This window comes from Ylistrum balloti, unplaced genomic scaffold (genome assembly GCF_031769215.1).
Source record: "Ylistrum balloti isolate Yb309-2 unplaced genomic scaffold, AGI_CSIRO_Ybal_v1 Utg370038, whole genome shotgun sequence".
In the NCBI taxonomy this organism is placed as follows: Eukaryota; Metazoa; Mollusca; class Bivalvia; order Pectinida; family Pectinidae; genus Ylistrum; species Ylistrum balloti.
The window spans coordinates 1,076,900-1,095,637 of record NW_026782097.1 but is presented as its reverse complement, the minus strand read 5'-3'; the positions used below and the strand labels follow the sequence as shown (position 1 = coordinate 1,095,637).

Here is an 18,738-nt window from a genome sequence, read left to right as displayed (position 1 = left end):
TTAAATACAAATATTTAATATTATAGATATTACATTTGATAAATAAAATATATACAATATCAAACTGTATCTTCTCCTTATTCAAACTTAAAAACAAGTCTTCTCTTGTAAAAAAACACAGCACTGATGTGACAAAAGGACTGGGACGGAATTAATTGAACATAGAAAACTATATGTGTTCTAAATTTTACCAACATAACTACACCAAATACAGGAGAGGTTACAAGAAGTATATCATTTATAACTATATGCTCTAGAAAGATCGAACTGAAATACAACCAGACAAAATCATGATGTATTAAATATCCTAATGCCTAGTTCCTGTAATATTGGAATATGCAAAAATCGTAAAAAAAATTGAAATCTATGATAAGGTACAGATTATCTACCAAAAGTTAAGATAACCTGGATATCTATGTTCTACATGAGGTCACCTGTGGATCAGCAAGTATTCTACATGAGGTCACCTGTGGATCAGCAAGTGTTCTACATGAGGTCACCTGTGGACATGTGATCTAGATCTCTTAATAGTAAACTGTTCCATTAAATACTTGTCTATAGAACACTATTTAAGTTATTTTGAGATTCCTATTGTTCTATTTAAGAGTAATCATGTGATCTCTCTCTGCTGGCCATTTGATGCGGATTCTGTGCGTGTTCTCTCAGCTTGCTCTCTGATGGGATTCTTTGCATTCTCTCTCAGCTTGCTGTCTGTTGAAGTTTTAGTAAAAGCTCACTGCGTTCCTCAATCTTCTGAACGAACAGTTCTATCAGTGGAAGGGCAAAGTCATCCTAAATATAAAACAATATTACAGTCATTCCTTAACCAGTAAAAATATCTTATTTCAGACGAAACTGTCATCTACAAACAAATCACAGCAACAAACATATTATATCATACTACAAACATAAATCACAGAATACACTACACACATAAATCACAGAATACACTACACACATAAATCACAGAATACACTACACACATAAATCACAGAATACACTACACACATAAATCACAGAATACACTACACACATAAATCACAGAATATACTACACACATAAATCACAGAATACACTACACACATAAATCACAGAATACACTACACACATAAATCACAGAATATACTACACACATAAATCACAGAATATACTACACAAATAAATCACAGAATACACTACACAAATAAATCACAGAACACACTACACACATAAATCACAGAATACACTACACACATAAATCACAGAACACACTACACACATAAATCACAGAATACACTACACAAATAAATCACAGAATACACTACACACATAAATCACAGAATACACTACACAAATAAATCACAGAATACACTACACAAATAAATCACAGAATACACTACACAAATAAATCACAGAACACACTACACACATAAATCACAGAACACACTACACACATAAATCACAGAATACACTACACACATAAATCACAGAATACACTACACACATAAATCACAGAATACACTACACAAATAAATCACAGAATACACTACACAAATAAATCACAGAATATACTACACAAATAAATTACAGAATATATTACACAAATAAATCACAGAATATATTACACAAATAAATCACAGAATATATTACACAAATAAATCACAGAATATATTACACAAATAAATCACAGAATATATTACACAAATAAATCACAGAATATATTACACAAATAAATCACAGAATATATTACACACATAAATTACAGAATATACTACACAAATAAATCACAGAACACACTACACAAATAAATCACAGAACACACTACACACATAAATCACAGAATACACTACACAAATAAATCACAGAATACACTACACACATAAATCACAGAATATACTACACACATAAATCACAGAATACACTACACACATAAATTACAGAATATACTACACAAATAAATCACAGAATATATTACACAAATAAATCACAGAACACACTACACAAATAAATCACAGAATACACTACACAGATAAATCACAGAATATATTACACAAATAAATCACAGAACACACTACACAAATAAATCACAGAATACACTACACAAATAAATCACAGAATACACTACACAGATAAATCACAGAATATATTACACAAATAAATCACAGAACACACTACACAAATAAATCACAGAATATACTACACAAGTAAATCACAGAACACACTACACACATAAATCACAGAATACACTACACACATAAATCACAGAATACACTACACAAATAAATCACAGAATATACTACACAAATAAATCACAGAATACACTACACACATAAATCACAGAATACACTACATACTTAAATCACAGAATACACTACACAAATAAATCACAGAATATATTACACAAATAAATCACAGAACACACTACACAAATAAATCACAGAATACACTACACACATAAATCACAGAATACACTACACAAATAAATCACAGAATACACTACACACATAAATCACAGAATACACTACACAAATAAATCACAGAATACACTACACACATAAATCACAGAATACACTACACAAATAAATCACAGAATATACTACACAAATAAATCACAGAATACACTACACAAATAAATCACAGAATACACTACACAAGTAAATCACAGAACACACTACACAGATAAATCACAGAATACACTACACACATAAATCACAGAATACACTACACAAATAAATCACAGAATATACTACACAAATAAATCACAGAATACACTACACACATAAATCACAGAATACACTACATACATAAATCACAGAATACACTACACAAATAAATCACAGAATATATTACACAAATAAATCACAGAATATACTACACAAATAAATCACAGAATATACTACACAAGTAAATCACAGAACACACTACACAGATAAATCACAGAATACACTACACACATAAATCACAGAATACACTACACAAATAAATCACAGAATATACTACACAAATAAGTCACAGAATACACTACACACATAAATCACAGAATACACTACATACATAAATCACAGAATACACTACACAAATAAATCACAGAATATATTACACAAATAAATCACAGAATATATTACACAAATAAATCACAGAATATACTACACACATAAATCACAGAATACACTACACAAATAAATCACAGAATACACTACACACATAAATCACAGAACACACTACACAAATAAATCACAGAATATACTACACAAATAAATCACAGAATATACTACACAAGTAAATCACAGAACACACTACACAGATAAATCACAGAATACACTACACACATAAATCACAGAATACACTACACAAATAAATCACAGAATATACTACACAAGTAAATCACAGAACACACTACACAGATAAATCACAGAATACACTACACACATAAATCACAGAATACACTACACAAATAAATCACAGAATATACTACACAAATAAATCACAGAATACACTACACACATAAATCACAGAATACACTACATACATAAATCACAGAATACACTACACAAATAAATCACAGAATATATTACACAAATAAATCACAGAATATATTACACAAATAAATCACAGAATACACTACACACATAAATCACAGAACACACTACACAAATAAATCACAGAATATACTACACAAATAAATCACAGAATATACTACACAAGTAAATCACAGAACACACTACACAGATAAATCACAGAATACACTACACACATAAATCACAGAATACACTACACAAATAAATCACAGAATATACTACACAAGTAAATCACAGAACACACTACACAGATAAATCACAGAATACACTACACACATAAATCACAGAATACACTACACAAATAAATCACAGAATATACTACACAAATAAATCACAGAATACACTACACACATAAATCACAGAATACACTACATACATAAATCACAGAATACACTACACAAATAAATCACAGAATATATTACACAAATAAATCACAGAATATATTACACAAATAAATCACAGAATATACTACACACATAAATCACAGAACACACTACACAAATAAATCACAGAATATACTACACAAATAAATCACAGAATATACTACACAAATAAATCACAGAATACACTACACAAATAAATCACAGAATATATTACACAAATAAATCACAGAATATACTACACAAATAAATCACAGAATACACTACACAAATAAATCACAGAAAGACAGAATATATCACAACAAATGCAATGGATCATTAAAATAAATACATAACTGACAGAGATATCATCAATACATCCAGTAAGTTAGGATCAGATATACAATAACATCAGTTTGATTCAGATATGATTCTTCAGCTAGACGAAAAAACATACCAAGATCATTATTTAAATTCTCTCACCTTTCCAGCCATGAGTTTTTCACATTTTTTGGTCCATTTCTTGTCAAGTCTTCTATCTGTACTAATGTCACTTTCCTGTAAAAGAAAGTACTTAGTGTAAATCACCTGTATTCCTGAGTGTAAATCGCATGTACTACTGAGTGTAAATCACCTGTACTCCTGAGTGTAAATCACATGTACTACTGCGTGCAAATCACATGTACTACTGAGTGTAAATCACACATACTCCTGAGTGTAAATCGCATGTACTACTGAGTGTAAAACACCTGTACTCCTGAGTGTAAATCGCATGTACTACTGCGTGCAAATCACATGTACTACTGAGTGTAAATCACATGTACCACTGAGTGTAAATCACACCTACTCCTGAGTGTAAATCACACGTACTACTGAGTGTAAATCACATATACTACTGAGTGTAAACCACACGTACTATTGAGTGTAAACCACATGTACTACTGAGTGTAAACCGCATGTACAACTGAGTGTAAACCACACATACTATTGAGTGTAAACCACTTGTACTACTGAGTGTAACCAAATTTCAAAACAAACTTCTCTATAAAAATAAAAGTAAGTATTTTCCAGTGCAACAATGTATTGCATGTAGATATGAAGACATGTGGTTATGTAAGTCACACAGAAGGAAATTCTAATGCTGAAATCCATGGCTAGGATTAAACACATAAAAGTCTTGAGGTTATGTAAGTCACACTGAAGGAGATTCTAACACAGAAATCCATGGCTAGGATTAAACACAAAAAAGACATGAGGTTATGAAAGTCACACAGAAGGAGATTCTAACACAGAAATCCATGGCTAGGATTAAACGCATAAAAGACATGAGGTTATGTAAGTCACACTGAAGGAGATTCTAACACAGAAATCCATGGCTAGGATTAAACGCATAAAAGACATGAGGTTATGTAAGTCACACTGAAGGAGATTCTAACACAGAAATCCATGGCTAGGATTAAACACAAAAAAGACATGAGGTTATGAAAGTCACACAGAAGGAGATTCTAACACAGAAATCCATGGCTAGGATTAAACGCATAAAAGACATGAGGTTATGTAAGTCACACTGAAGGAGATTCTAACACAGAAATCCATGGCTAGGATTAAACACATATGAAGACATGAGGTTATGTAAGTCACACTGAAGGAGATTCTAACACAGAAATCCATGGCTAGGATTAAACACATATGAAGACATGAGGTTATGTAAGTCACACAGAAAGAGATTCTAACACAGAAATCCATGGCTAGGATTAAACGCATAAAAGATAGGAGGTTATGTAAGTCACACTGAAGGAGATTCTAACACAGAAATCCATGGCTAGGATTAAACACATAAAAGACATGAGGTTATGTACCACCCCCAGAAATCCATGGCTAGGATTTAACTTACTGCTATTGAATCTCCATCAGCACTCATTATGTCATCCAGATCAGACTGACTAAGATTGAGGATGTTTCGGGCCAAACTTTGTGCTTTCTGGAGTGAAGCATTTCCATGACTCTGATTCTGAATCTGTCTCTGAATCTGTTCTTCCTCTTCCTTCCTGACCTGGATATCCTTCAGCTGGGATCGTGTCTGACCTATCCTCCTAACCAAGTCATTTGCCAGTCCCTACAACATTTTGCATACATTTTTTGGAATTGGATATTTGTCTTTAAGTCCATGGAAACTACAGTTCATTTAAAGGACAAATATTGTACAAAGACTCTCATTCACAAACACTTGTGTTTACCAAACATAAATGCAATGAAATGTTTTCTTTATTCAGTATACAGCTCATGATGTTATACAAAATGTATAAATGAAGGAAGTGCAGATGTTTAACTTGCAGGCAACACCTGACAGCTTTATAGAAACTTTGATTGTATGGCAGTGAATAAAATGTGTGCCTGTTATATCAATGACACAGAAAATATACACCAGCTGACCTTCACAAACTGTTGATATATCTGTACTTTTCCATAGGCAACACCGAGTTTATCCTGAGCAGCCTCAATAGCAGCCTCACTCTGATTGGCAAGTCCTCGTAGTTGTTGTTGTGCTGTGGCCTCTAATTCCCTAACAGCATCCTCCAACTCCATCTTCTTGTTCTGACAGTCCATCAGCAATTTTGTCTGTTAACATAAATTATATTCTATACCCAGCTACTCCTTTGTTTGTGTTTGTATGTGTTTGTGCTTGTGTATTTGTAAGTGTGTGTGTTGGTGTGTGTATTTTGTGTGTGAGTGTGTTGGTGTTGGTGTTGGTGTTGGAGGGTGGGGTGGGTGTGTGTGTGTAGGGGTGGGTAGGTGGGGGGTTCAGTGAGCTAGCCACTAGCTCCTACAAGGAAAAGCCCTTCTCAAAAAGTGACCTTGGTTGTTTAAGGGAGATTGATTGCCCAGACAAACAAATACCTTCCTGATGAGTTTGAAATGAAAATGCTTCAAATACCATATTTACATACAAAATATAACACCAATACTATTCTATAAAATAGGGGTACATTAACCTTGTAATTAAGGGGTACATCCTTTTTGCATGACCAATGTATACACAAAGTTTTATGGTCCGAGCTTGATTAAAAACAAAGTTATGCTCAAGACAAGAAATTTAAACAAATAAATTTCCTTATCCTACATTAAATGCATGCAATTTAAAGTTGTTATCTGGACCCAAATTTTTTTACAAAGGGCAATAACTCTGTAATTAAGGAATTTTGATGGACCTGAATTTTCTACACTGCACATTACCTTAGTGTGATCAATGTGTACATCAAGTTTCAATAACCTCTTGTAAATACAAGCAAAGTTATGCTCTGGACACAAAATTTGAACAGAAGGCAATAACTCTGTGGTAGGAGGGGCCTTAGTATACACCTAGTTTCATGATCCTTGCTTAATTGTGGGCAAAGTTACGCTCCAGACATGAAAGGACAGATGGAAAGATGGATGAACATATGGATGGACAAAGCAGCAAATACATGCTCCCCACTCAAATTTTCAGGAGCATGAAATATATTCAGGTTAATTTTTATCAATGATATGTAAACCACGGATATGTTGTCATAAGAAAATATTGATACATTGTGAAACAAGAAGTGAAAAGTTTATAAATTCTTAAATTTTAAAAATATATATAACCTTTTTACCAAAAGATTTCACTCTTCCCATGGATAGAAAATAAAACTTGTTTGGTAGATATTTTAATCCCTAATTTTCTGAACCACCTGACTATTTTATTTGTGTCGAGGTGTCCACTAAGTGATCTAGCTATATACCAGATTTGGTTAAAAATGCACTTTCTGAGCAAAAGATCCAAAATAAAAATTTTAATGTAAAATGTAAATGACAATGCCTTCACCACTGCCCATGAAAAGTAACTCCATTTTTTCTCTTCCACAACTTTTCGTCACAGATGAAACAAGAATGTTATTTTAATGATACAAGAAGTACTTTGATCTCTCACCTTCCTTTCAAGGTCATTGTGTGCCTTAAGGAATCTGTCTTCGTATTCCTTCTTCTCTCGAGTGATGGCGCTCAGCCTCTTTTTTAAAGAATCCGCCTGATTGTAACAAAAGAAATAAGGATTAGATAACGATATTAGATATACAGTAAGGTATTCAGTTGGCAAAAGATACGTCTTCTGATACGTCAAGTAACATCTAATGTAGTTCAGTTGACATTTCAGTAAATCCTGTATCATTGTCTTGTAGTAAACACACTTCTGTATTTGAATCAGAAGCGGTATGTTTGTCCTCTGAGGTCATGTGTTAAACACATCACCCTCCTCGAACCAGAATAATGTGTTTGTCCTCTGAGGTCATTATCAAACACATCACGCTACTTGAAACAGAGTAATGTGTTTGTCCACATGGCTTAATGTAGGATAAATATCGTAATGAATTTCTCTATAGCATTCCTTACATTCCTGAATACCTTTTAATCATCTAACAAAGATAAGTACAAGATTCTCAGTAGCATAATGTTTACAATGTATTTTAGGTAAATCTATATATCTAACGTCATAAGGCATCGACCTCCTCTCTGATGAGTTGTGTTTCCTATATTAACTTTGCAATCTCCAAGAAAATACAAGAACTAGGTCATTGATTGACAGAAGGTAAAAATTATGAGCTGAGACGACTTAACAAGATTATTAATTGGTCTGCATTTATTTCTATTAAAAACATGATCTCCATGTTTGTAGGACATTTCAAGGAATTATTCCGCACACAAATTTGTAACATTGGAAAAATCACATCGAAATGAGTTTGTCAAATGGACTATCATATGCAAATTTTGTATGTCAAGGGACATCATTCATGATCACCCAAACAAAACAGAGTTAAAATCTGAATATAACTGTTCTTCAAAAACATTTTAATTTATTTGCTACCTATCCTACAATAGTTCAGTAAGATAGAATCAGTGTTACATTACCCAGGTAATGATCTACAAACAAACAAACCTGTATCCGTGACCTATCAGCACCTTCCTGTAACAGTTTGATTCGTGTTTCCATTTCTTCCATGCTGTTGGATTCCGTACGAGAGTTGTCCTGTGCGATTCGTAACTTATTTCTTGTATCCTCAATCAGAGATCTTTTCTGGTTGTTGTCTCTCTCTAAGTGGTTGATTCTGTGACAAAGAAGATCTCATTTAAATAAATGCTTAAACACTTGATATGAAACAAAATGATTCTTCCAAATTGTGTTTCTCCTGATCTTTTTTTATTTATTTTTTACTGATTAAATTAGCTTGGTTTCAAAAATTGCAAATACTATTAACAACAAACCCAAATGAAAGAGATAAAAAGAAAAAGTGTTTTACGTCTTTATCAAATGGAAGATGTGTACAAATCTTAAGTCAATATGAATGATTTTGCCAATTCTAAAAATCCGCAAAAACTTCATTTTTTCACAAACAATGAAATCATTTTATATAGTACTTATTTTTTCTGAGAAACATATGTAAATCCAGTTAATACTGGGCATAGCTGCCTTGGGAAAGGTGAAATCAATGTCTTGATTCCATTCCTTTGTCACAACGAGAAGACAGCTTTCTGCTGGTTGTCTTATATATCTTCCCTGACAGCAATTAGGTAGTAAATTATCATATTTTCATGTCACAATTCCTATTGTACCGGTAAGTCACAGACTGTAGTACTATTGAGATGCATTAGGAGTCAAGAGTTTAGTGAGATTGGAAAGCTGTTCATGATCTGTTGTCTACGCATCCTGCGACCATAATCTGATGTGGTGTGTGTGAACTTTGATGTGTATTCTTGTAGCAAGATGGAAACCAAGGATACAACCACGTGTCTGATGTTCTGACATCATCAACATAGCAACGTACTTAGAAGGTTCATCAATACACACATGGATCTCCAGTGCCATTTTTTAATAGCTTTGAGTGAAGTTTATAGGCCATGATCAGGGTTACCTGGTTGAGACACATGTGTCCGAGATTAGGGTTACCTGGTGGAGACAAATATATCCGAATTCAGGGTTTCCTTGTTAAGACACATGTGTCCAAGTTCAGGGTTACCTGATTGAGACACATGTGTTAAAGTTCAGGATTACCCGGTTGAGAAACATGTGTCCAGGTTCAGGGTTACCTGGTTGAAACTCATGTGTCCAAGTTCAGGGTTACCTGGTAGAAATACGGGTCCAAGTTTAGTGTTACTGTTAAGACACATATGTCAAAGTTCAAGGTTACCTAGTTAAAACACATGTTCAAGTTCAGGGCAACCTGGTTGTGACACATATCAGGGATAATTGGTTTACAGATGTCATATCTGTGATTGTTTACCAGTATCTTCCTATGTAGCCATAATTAACATCAATGAAATCATGTGTTTAAGGTTTGTGGTGAGGAACATCTAGAAACAAAGTCACCTTCCCTACCCTGGAGATTCCGGACCTGCTCCTGAAAGTTTGTGAGTTTCTTACCTGTCCTGCAGGTTTCGGATCTGTTCCTGAAGACCTGTGTTTTCTTGTTTCATTTGTCTTAGAGAAGCAGACTGTCGACAAACTTCACTGGATGACATCTTTAAAAATAACCATTTAAATTCTAAAATGTCTGTACCTATATTATTATGAATATAAATGTACATGTACATAGAATAAAAAAAATTAAAATAACACCAAGAGATCCTAAAGGGTTCTTAGCACCCATGGGAACCTATAAATGAAATTAAAGAAAGACCCATCCAGTGCTTCTCTAGAAAGGGCAACAAACTTTTTTGTAATATCCAAGATGGCTACCTGTGAGCCATCTTGTTTTTCTGATCAGTCCCTAAATGAAATGAGGACAACCTGGGGCCAAGTGGATTATTCCTATGAAATTTGAGGGTTAACAATCTTTGAATGTGAAAATCCAAGATGGCCACCTGTCAGCCGTTTTACTTTTCTGATCAGTCCCAAAATGGAATGAGGACAACCTGGGGCCAAGTGGAATATTCCTATGAAATTTGAGGTATATCCATTCTTTACTTTTTATGAAATAGTGTTAACAATCTTTGAAAGTCAAAATCCAAGATGGCCACCTGTCAGCCATTTTGTTCTTTCCATCAATCAAAACATTGGATAATTCACAACAAGGAATAAAGAGGTATACTCATATATTAAACTTAAGAAATATCTTTACAGTTCATCTTATTGTGAAAATGCAAGATTGTTGCTCGTCGGCCATTCTGTCCCAAAATGGGACAATTCACAAATAGGGACCAAGTGGAACCTAAATACAAAATTTGAGAATTGTTCATGTGATACGTCTCAAGAAAAAGCAACAACATCTATTACTGTCAACTTCAAGATGACACTTTATTGCTTGTTTTTATCTTTTTTATCAAATCTGTCCAAAAATGGGACAATACACAACTAGGGACCACGGGGAACCTACATCTGAAATAAAAAATGATCCCTAAAGTACGTCTCTCGTAAAAGCAATAACAAAAATTTTTGAAGGACAGAAAAGTGGATGATTGATCAGGAATAAAGGGCAATTAGAACACAAGATCATCTGCTTTACATAATGGAGAAATACTTAAGTGGTGCTATAAAGTCATTGTGACAGAAGATAAAGATCAAATGAACACAGCAGTTGAAAGAAATATTGAAATATAGGTAAATAATTGTTTTAAATTGATATCAGAATTTCTGGCTAAATCTTGCATCAACAGATATCAAACCTCAAATTTTTCAAAATAATTTTAAAAAAGAAGAGGTTAGACAAACATATAATCCACCTTTAGTCTTTGTTCCAGCACTTTCCAGTCCTGTTCTGTATGTTTGTCTACACTCACTGCTGGAGTGCTGGTTTCCTCTCTCAAGATCTGCTGACTCTCCAGGTGAGCCTTCTCCTTATGCAACTTTTCTATTTCATTACTCATTTTCTGTGAACAATGAAAAGAGGTCAAGTTCACAACCATCATATCTAATTAACAAAAAATTCATTCATTTTACAGCAATTGTGATGCAAGTTGTCGAGATAAAATTATTGAACATAAGGGGTCTTACTCTGGAAGGAAATAGGGAGTTCCCAGGCAAAACCTACCAGATCAGGCAGGTGACCTCTTACCTTCTCACATCTGGTCTAAAAATCAAAACCTGGTACTTTAGTGAAAAGATAGTGTGTTACCATCGTGCCACTCGACCACATAAAAACAATGGAATGCTTCAGCTTCACAAATTTGTATGTCATCTAATAACTGAAGTGGTATTCTGTATAGAGTGTCCTATAACAATGTACCTGGGTACTGAGACATGGGCTGTCAGAACACTTTGTCACAATTTCAGTGAGATCTTCATGGCTAAAAAACTTACAAGTTTGGGTCAAGTTTTCTAAATTTGAGATCTTTATTACTAGGATAAAGAAAAAATTTTGTCAGGACCAACAAAGTACTTCATGTTCAGTGGGGCATTAGAGTTTCCTGAGTTAAGAAAGTTTGACTGTATCTAGATTGTGTGATCTATATTCCTAACTAAACATGTAAGTAAAATGTGTTACATATTAAAACCAACACTGACTTTTTACACAGGCAAAATCAATGCTTCGATATATATCAAACTGCATCGAAATTGCTTTTTTCCATATCATATTGTTATGCATTGTGCAAATATGCTTTGTCTAAATCTCTTGATAAAGCACAAGTACAAGATTAGTCCCTACCCTATCCTATTTCATACCTGTATGTTTTGTTTTGATACTCGAAGTCTCTGATTGGCTAAGTGAAGGTCTGATTCCATCTGTTGACTGGCATCTTTGTGTTCTTGGAAAGCCTTCAGAGTAGCTGCCCTTGAATCACGAAGGTTAGTTACCTGTACAATAAACAATTAATGTTTGGATTTGTTTATAAAAAAAATATAAAAAAAATAAAAAGTAGACTCTTATAAACAAAAGCAGGTTTTCTTGAAAAATCACACAACAGTTAGAAAATGTTCAGATATTTATACCATATGTTAACTACATCTTCAGAAAAATCCTCTCCATGCAAATTAGCTAAAACCCACTCTATCAACAGTCAGAAATAGACTTTATAGTGATAATGTGAAGGCATTAGTAAAGAATTTAAGCTTCCAAATAAAATAAATTACTGCTTCAGAAAGAAAGCAGTCATTTAATTCTGTGAATATTAATTCAAACCTTCACAAGGATAAACATTATCGCTTTTAACATGTCTGTATCATAAATCTTACAAAAATCAAACAATTGACAAATCGCCCCTTCATGCACATCTACCCATTGTAGTAGTGACATTGGGCAAGTTTAGTGAAAATCTGATGATTATTTTAAGAGGAGTTGCATTCACAAGGCTCCACTATGAGCAAGCTACAGATACAAAGTTGAAAATGGCATAAATCTTATGAATCAATGAACCAAAAAATTGCCCCTTCATGCACATCACCCCACTGCAGTAGTGACATTGAGCAAGTTTCATGAAAATCTGATGACTAGTTTAGAAGGAGTTGCGTTCACAAGAAATGGAGGTATGGACAGACGGAAAAGATGACGCCAATATATGGCCGCCTCTGGCAGCGTATAAAAAAAATCACTACAATATTTGACAAATCTATAATTTTTTCTTGACATTTTATCCAATATCTTAAGTCGAATGTCTTCACGTCGGGCGTGTTTATGTCAGATAAAGAACATTATGTGTAGTATTAGTATATCTGGTGTCTTTTTATCTCTTGACTTCAATAAAAATATTCTTACATTCTCATATTTCATAAACTTAATGTTAAACACATGTAAGTTGCTGAAGTCACTTGGGATTAACTTGCTATACCTGTTGTTGTAGATTTAGGACCCTCTGTTTTGTCTGTTTGAGTTGTCGCAGGGTGTGGTTATGGGCCATCTTTTGTTCGTGCAGTTTGGCAGGTGAAGGAGAAGGTGTTATTATATCCTTCGATGAGGCTTGGTTCATCGGTGAAGTGCCAGTCTCACGTAACACAACTAAAACACAAGTCAACATAACCTGCTGTTTATGATATCTGAACTCTCATTCTTCACCAGACAGTGCTTCAAGCTGAAGTAAATATCTTTAAAATCACTGGAAATATTTGGAAATTTTCAAAGTTCATTGAATTGTGCCTAATTTGTGTTCTGAACTAATGAAAAATAAAATTGAAAAGATAAAAATGATTAAAAGATCAAAATACAGAGTTTGAAAAATTATAAGTGATAAAAGCTTTTAAAAACAGAAGATGTTTGAGATATGTTTTTAACCACAGAATGTGAAATACAACAAAAACATCCAAATTATTAATCTAGAGGGGAATTTTTCCTGCAAAACAAAAGGTACAATGGACCTGTTTCACCCAAGTATTCTGCAGCTTATAAAGCAGATGAAATAACAAAACTTTGATCACTTTGCTCTGCAGCAAGTGTGTTACATGTAATCCATCAGACGTAAATGGTTGGTGAAAGTTATTCATTTGAATACCTTTCCAGTCCATAACTGGAATAGTGTGAAAAGTGAAAACTAGAAGAACTATGAAAACAACCTAGGAGCATGATGAGATTTTTAAAGCAAAATCAGCAGTGGCTCATTTAAATGCAACATAAACAAAAAGCAGGCGAAAAGACTTTCCATATTCCCCACTCATGTTCAACCAACAACTATAAAGCAGTCAAAGCTATGCTGTGTTGCAATGTCTTATTTCACAAAATCAGAATACGGTCATGATATTTTTTTCTTAACAACTGGCAGACCTATTCCTTTTGCAAAGAATGCCACTGAGTCAAATTTATAGTCAAAAACTTATATTCTGAGCAAAACTGAAGCGCATCATGACTAAATTTTCCCAGTACAGAGGCAAAGTCAGGACTAAAATCACACACTAACATACTTACATCTTACTGGTATATTAAATAGATACAAAGAAAAAAAAATTATATAAAAATAATTTAAAAAAAAAAAGGAAACGTTTTAATCACTGAATAACAAAAGAAACAGTATACAAAGCCATCAGTATAGATATCTCAGTTAACTAAATACTACTGTACATTACATTTTCATCATTTTTTGTTTTTATTTGTTTATATCTTTTTTTACTGCATATTTGTATTGGCTTTACCTGTACGTGCTACATCAGCTGATGTGGCACTAGCAGAAACAGGTGCATCAGATTGTGATGAACGAGGTCCTTTCTGTAGATTGCGTATAACAGATCGCCGAGTACGTGTTGATTGTCTTTGCAGTAGGGACTGCTTCACTTTAGGGCGAGGCTGGAGAGAAAATAACACAGCAAAGTTGACCAGGGATTTTACTAAAACATGATATTTTTTTACAGTGTAAAAGAACATTAAGGAGTCATGACCTAATTACAGAAGCTAACCTTGACCCCTGCTAAATAATGACCTAGAGAGGAGTCAGTATAGACTTTGTTGTCTAAGAACCCATGTATATGAGTTTTGACCTTGAACATGAGGCCAGTACTGACCTTGACCTTGAGGGGCAATTCTTACAGATACTGACTTTGACCTATGAGAAGCCAGACCTGATCATTACCTGTAGCTGTGTGTATGAGCACTGACCTTGACCTGTGAGGTGTAGGAGCTGTCTGTACAGTCACTAGGTGAGAGTTGTGTGCGTGACCTTGACACGATGGCTTGTCCCAGAGTATCACTTTCAGTTTCCTCCCTGTATTAACATATAACAAAGGTACACTAAAACTTGATAGTATACATGTAAACAACATATAGTAAAACTTGTACTGATTAATGTGTAAAATATCAATAAATGATTCTGTAAGAATTGACAGAGCTGTATATTACACTGTTATTTCCACAAGGGTACTGTATTGAGATTTTATACTTCAATAATCAGGAATGATATAACTGAGTATTAGACTCCAGATATAGACTACACTCCTTAACATGTATAGACCCTCGACTTACACTGGAGACTGAAACAACTGAGTATTAAACTCCAGATATAGACTACACTCCTTAACATGTATAGACCCTCGACTTACACTGGAGACTGGAACAACTGAGTATTAAACTCCAGATATAGACTACACTCTTTAACATGTATAGACCCTCGACTTACACTGGAGACTGGAACAACTGAGTATTAAACTCCAGATATAGACTACACTCCTTAACATGTATAGACCCTCGACTTACACTGGAGACTGGAACAACTGAGTATTAAACTCCAGATATAGACTACACTCTTTAACATGTATAGACCCTCGACTTACACTGGAGACTGGAACAACTGAGTATTAAACTCCAGATATAGACTACACTCTTTAACATGTATAGACCCTCGACTTACACTGGAGACTGGAACAACTGAGTATTAAACTCCAGATATAGAATACACTCCTTAACATGTATAGACCCTCGACTTACACTGGAGACCGTAACATCTGAGTATTAAACTCCAGATATAGAATACACTCCTTAACATGTATAGACCCTCAACTTACACTGGAGACTGTAACATCTGAGTATTAAACTCCAGATATAGACTACACTCCTTAACATGTATAGACCCTCAACTTACACTGGAGACTGTAACATCTGAGTATTAAACTCCAGATATAGAATACACTCCTTAACATGTATAGACCCTCGACTTACACTGGAGACCGTAACATCTGAGTATTAAACTCCAGATATAGAATACACTCCTTAACATGTATAGACCCTCAACTTACACTGGAGACTGTAACATCTGAGTATTAAACTCCAGATATAGACAACAATCCTTAATTATTTACAAACCCGATTTACACTAGAAGCCAGAGTTCTACATTAACTACATCCCTCACATTGTCAGATTGAAAGTGCTTACTCATCCTGAGAACCAGAGACTTCCTCCCATCCTTCGTCCTCAAAGTTCTGAAACACTGACTTCATCTTTTCTATACTCTTGTTGAGAGACTTCTGGTACTGAAAGACACACATTTTGTCAGTGAACTAAAGATAATATTGGTTGTAGAGTCTAGGCTGTAATAAGTACTATCTTATCATTAATACTTTATAATACTTAGACATTTGTTTCCATGACAAGTGTTACTCTGTAGTTTAGGAGTCCATTGCTAACCAAATTATGCTTAGACTCAAGAACTATTAATATGTTAATGTTTGTGAAGAATTACACAAGTTTCAGAAAATTGAAAAGGAAATATACACATTTGTTGTTGAACCGAAGGTTCTAGATTTGAATTACCTGTCGTAATTGTACACACAAGTTTAATTTATATAAGACCTACATGGTAGTCGCTAACATTTTCAGGTCTTTCAGCCATCTTCAGATGATTGTTTTAATGACTTATTAACAACATTATGATGTAGTCAATAGTTACAGTAGGGGAGGTAATAACGTTACTACCTTTAAGGTATCACTTCACTAAATAATACAATTAATAACCATTTAGTAATGGCTTAAAAAGTTCCACAACTATATCCTTTTTGCAAAAGAAATTTCCTTTTTCTTATAAAAGATAATAAAATCTGTAGAACAAGAATGTTGAAGTTACTATTAATTTTTAAGAATTCAGTAAATTTTAACCCCAGGATTTTGAGACACAAATTTGTAAAATAAGATGACAGGGTAACAATGTAAGCCCTTTCCCTCCCATCAATAAAACAAGAGGAAGGGGAGAAGATACTGTATATAGAGATTATCTAATAGTTCCCTGTTGAACATTATTCATATTTCACGTGTTTGACAGGGTCTTACAGCCCAAGTGAAGACATCTGATATATTCTCATATAAGTATACTTTATGTTTTCAATGACAATTTCTCTAAATCAAAGTATATATTATACAGGTTTTCAGAAAGTAAAAAAAATGACAACACCCTTACTTTTGATATAAAATTGAGCATCAAAAATCCCCATTCAAACATGCATTGACACATATAATCTACAATAATTACACCTGAAACCAATAAAGTAAAAAAAAAAAAATCAAGAAACTTCAGAATATAAAACAAACCATAGGATACACATCAGGTTTGGTTTGCATTCCACGTCTGTCAATTTTCACAAGTCATCTTTTTTAATATTGTTTTGAAAAAAATATTTACAGTAAGTATTTCCTAAATTAATCTTGTATTTATTTCTTATTATTTAGATAATCCACCAGCAACATAAATCATGTAGTAATTATAAGATATTAACAGTTAGAGAGAGATAAGACCTTCAATAAATTTCTTAAGATAACTGAAACATTTCCGCATCATTGAAATTATCGACAGATCTATCGTAAGCAAAAAAACATTTCCATCAATGTAAAGATTCACATTTTCTCCTAGAAATAGTATTAATTGTGTTATTTAGTTAATTAAAATTTCTTGCTGAAGTTTTATTGAATAAAACAGTTTTACAGAAAAGGTTGAGGTTTTCAGGTATTTAGATAAAGTCAGTAGATATATAGCTAATAATCATATCTACTTAATATATCTGCCTTATAATAACCAAATTTGTCCATAACCTACCTAGTAACAAAGTTTAATTAAAGATTTACATATAGTAACCAAATAAAATGCTTTTGAAATAAGATACAGACAGTGTAACAAACTAAACTGTTAGTAGATACCCATGTCAAATTTATAGTAATTAATGTAAATATGTATCATATTTAGATTTATTATAAATGTCATCTGTCCTTATCCTCTAGATGTTCATTATTTAATCGACGAGAAATAAAATTTAAAAGTAACGCCCTTAGCCATGCAACAACAAAAGCATCAGAGGTAAAGAAACCACACCATTACAATGATAGAAAACAAAACAGTATGCAAAATCTTTTTAAAATCCAGTCATGCTATTTTAAACACATGAAATAAAAGAATTCATAGAAATCTGAATAAC

The 18,738-nt window shown here is 33.4% G+C and overlaps 1 protein-coding gene across 2 annotated transcripts in view; it reads right to left on the bottom strand.

Annotated features, from left to right (window-relative positions):
- LOC132548996 (centlein-like) overlaps window positions 1–18,738 on the bottom strand; it is an 87,786-nt gene continuing 69,048 nt past the window's right edge. For both annotated transcript variants that reach the window (XM_060212906.1, XM_060212905.1), the window contains exons 24-36: window positions 16,712–16,809; window positions 15,442–15,547; window positions 14,982–15,132; window positions 13,691–13,857; window positions 12,588–12,719; window positions 11,648–11,794; window positions 10,350–10,447; window positions 8,868–9,036; window positions 7,866–7,961; window positions 6,350–6,535; window positions 5,811–6,032; window positions 4,400–4,474; window positions 1–792 (exon numbers count right to left, since the gene is read on the bottom strand). In XM_060212906.1, the coding sequence (XP_060068889.1) occupies window positions 700–792; window positions 4,400–4,474; window positions 5,811–6,032; window positions 6,350–6,535; window positions 7,866–7,961; window positions 8,868–9,036; window positions 10,350–10,447; window positions 11,648–11,794; window positions 12,588–12,719; window positions 13,691–13,857; window positions 14,982–15,132; window positions 15,442–15,547; window positions 16,712–16,809 (1,740 nt within the window). In that variant the 3' untranslated portion in view covers window positions 1–699. The remainder of the gene's footprint in view (window positions 793–4,399; window positions 4,475–5,810; window positions 6,033–6,349; window positions 6,536–7,865; window positions 7,962–8,867; window positions 9,037–10,349; window positions 10,448–11,647; window positions 11,795–12,587; window positions 12,720–13,690; window positions 13,858–14,981; window positions 15,133–15,441; window positions 15,548–16,711; window positions 16,810–18,738) is intronic.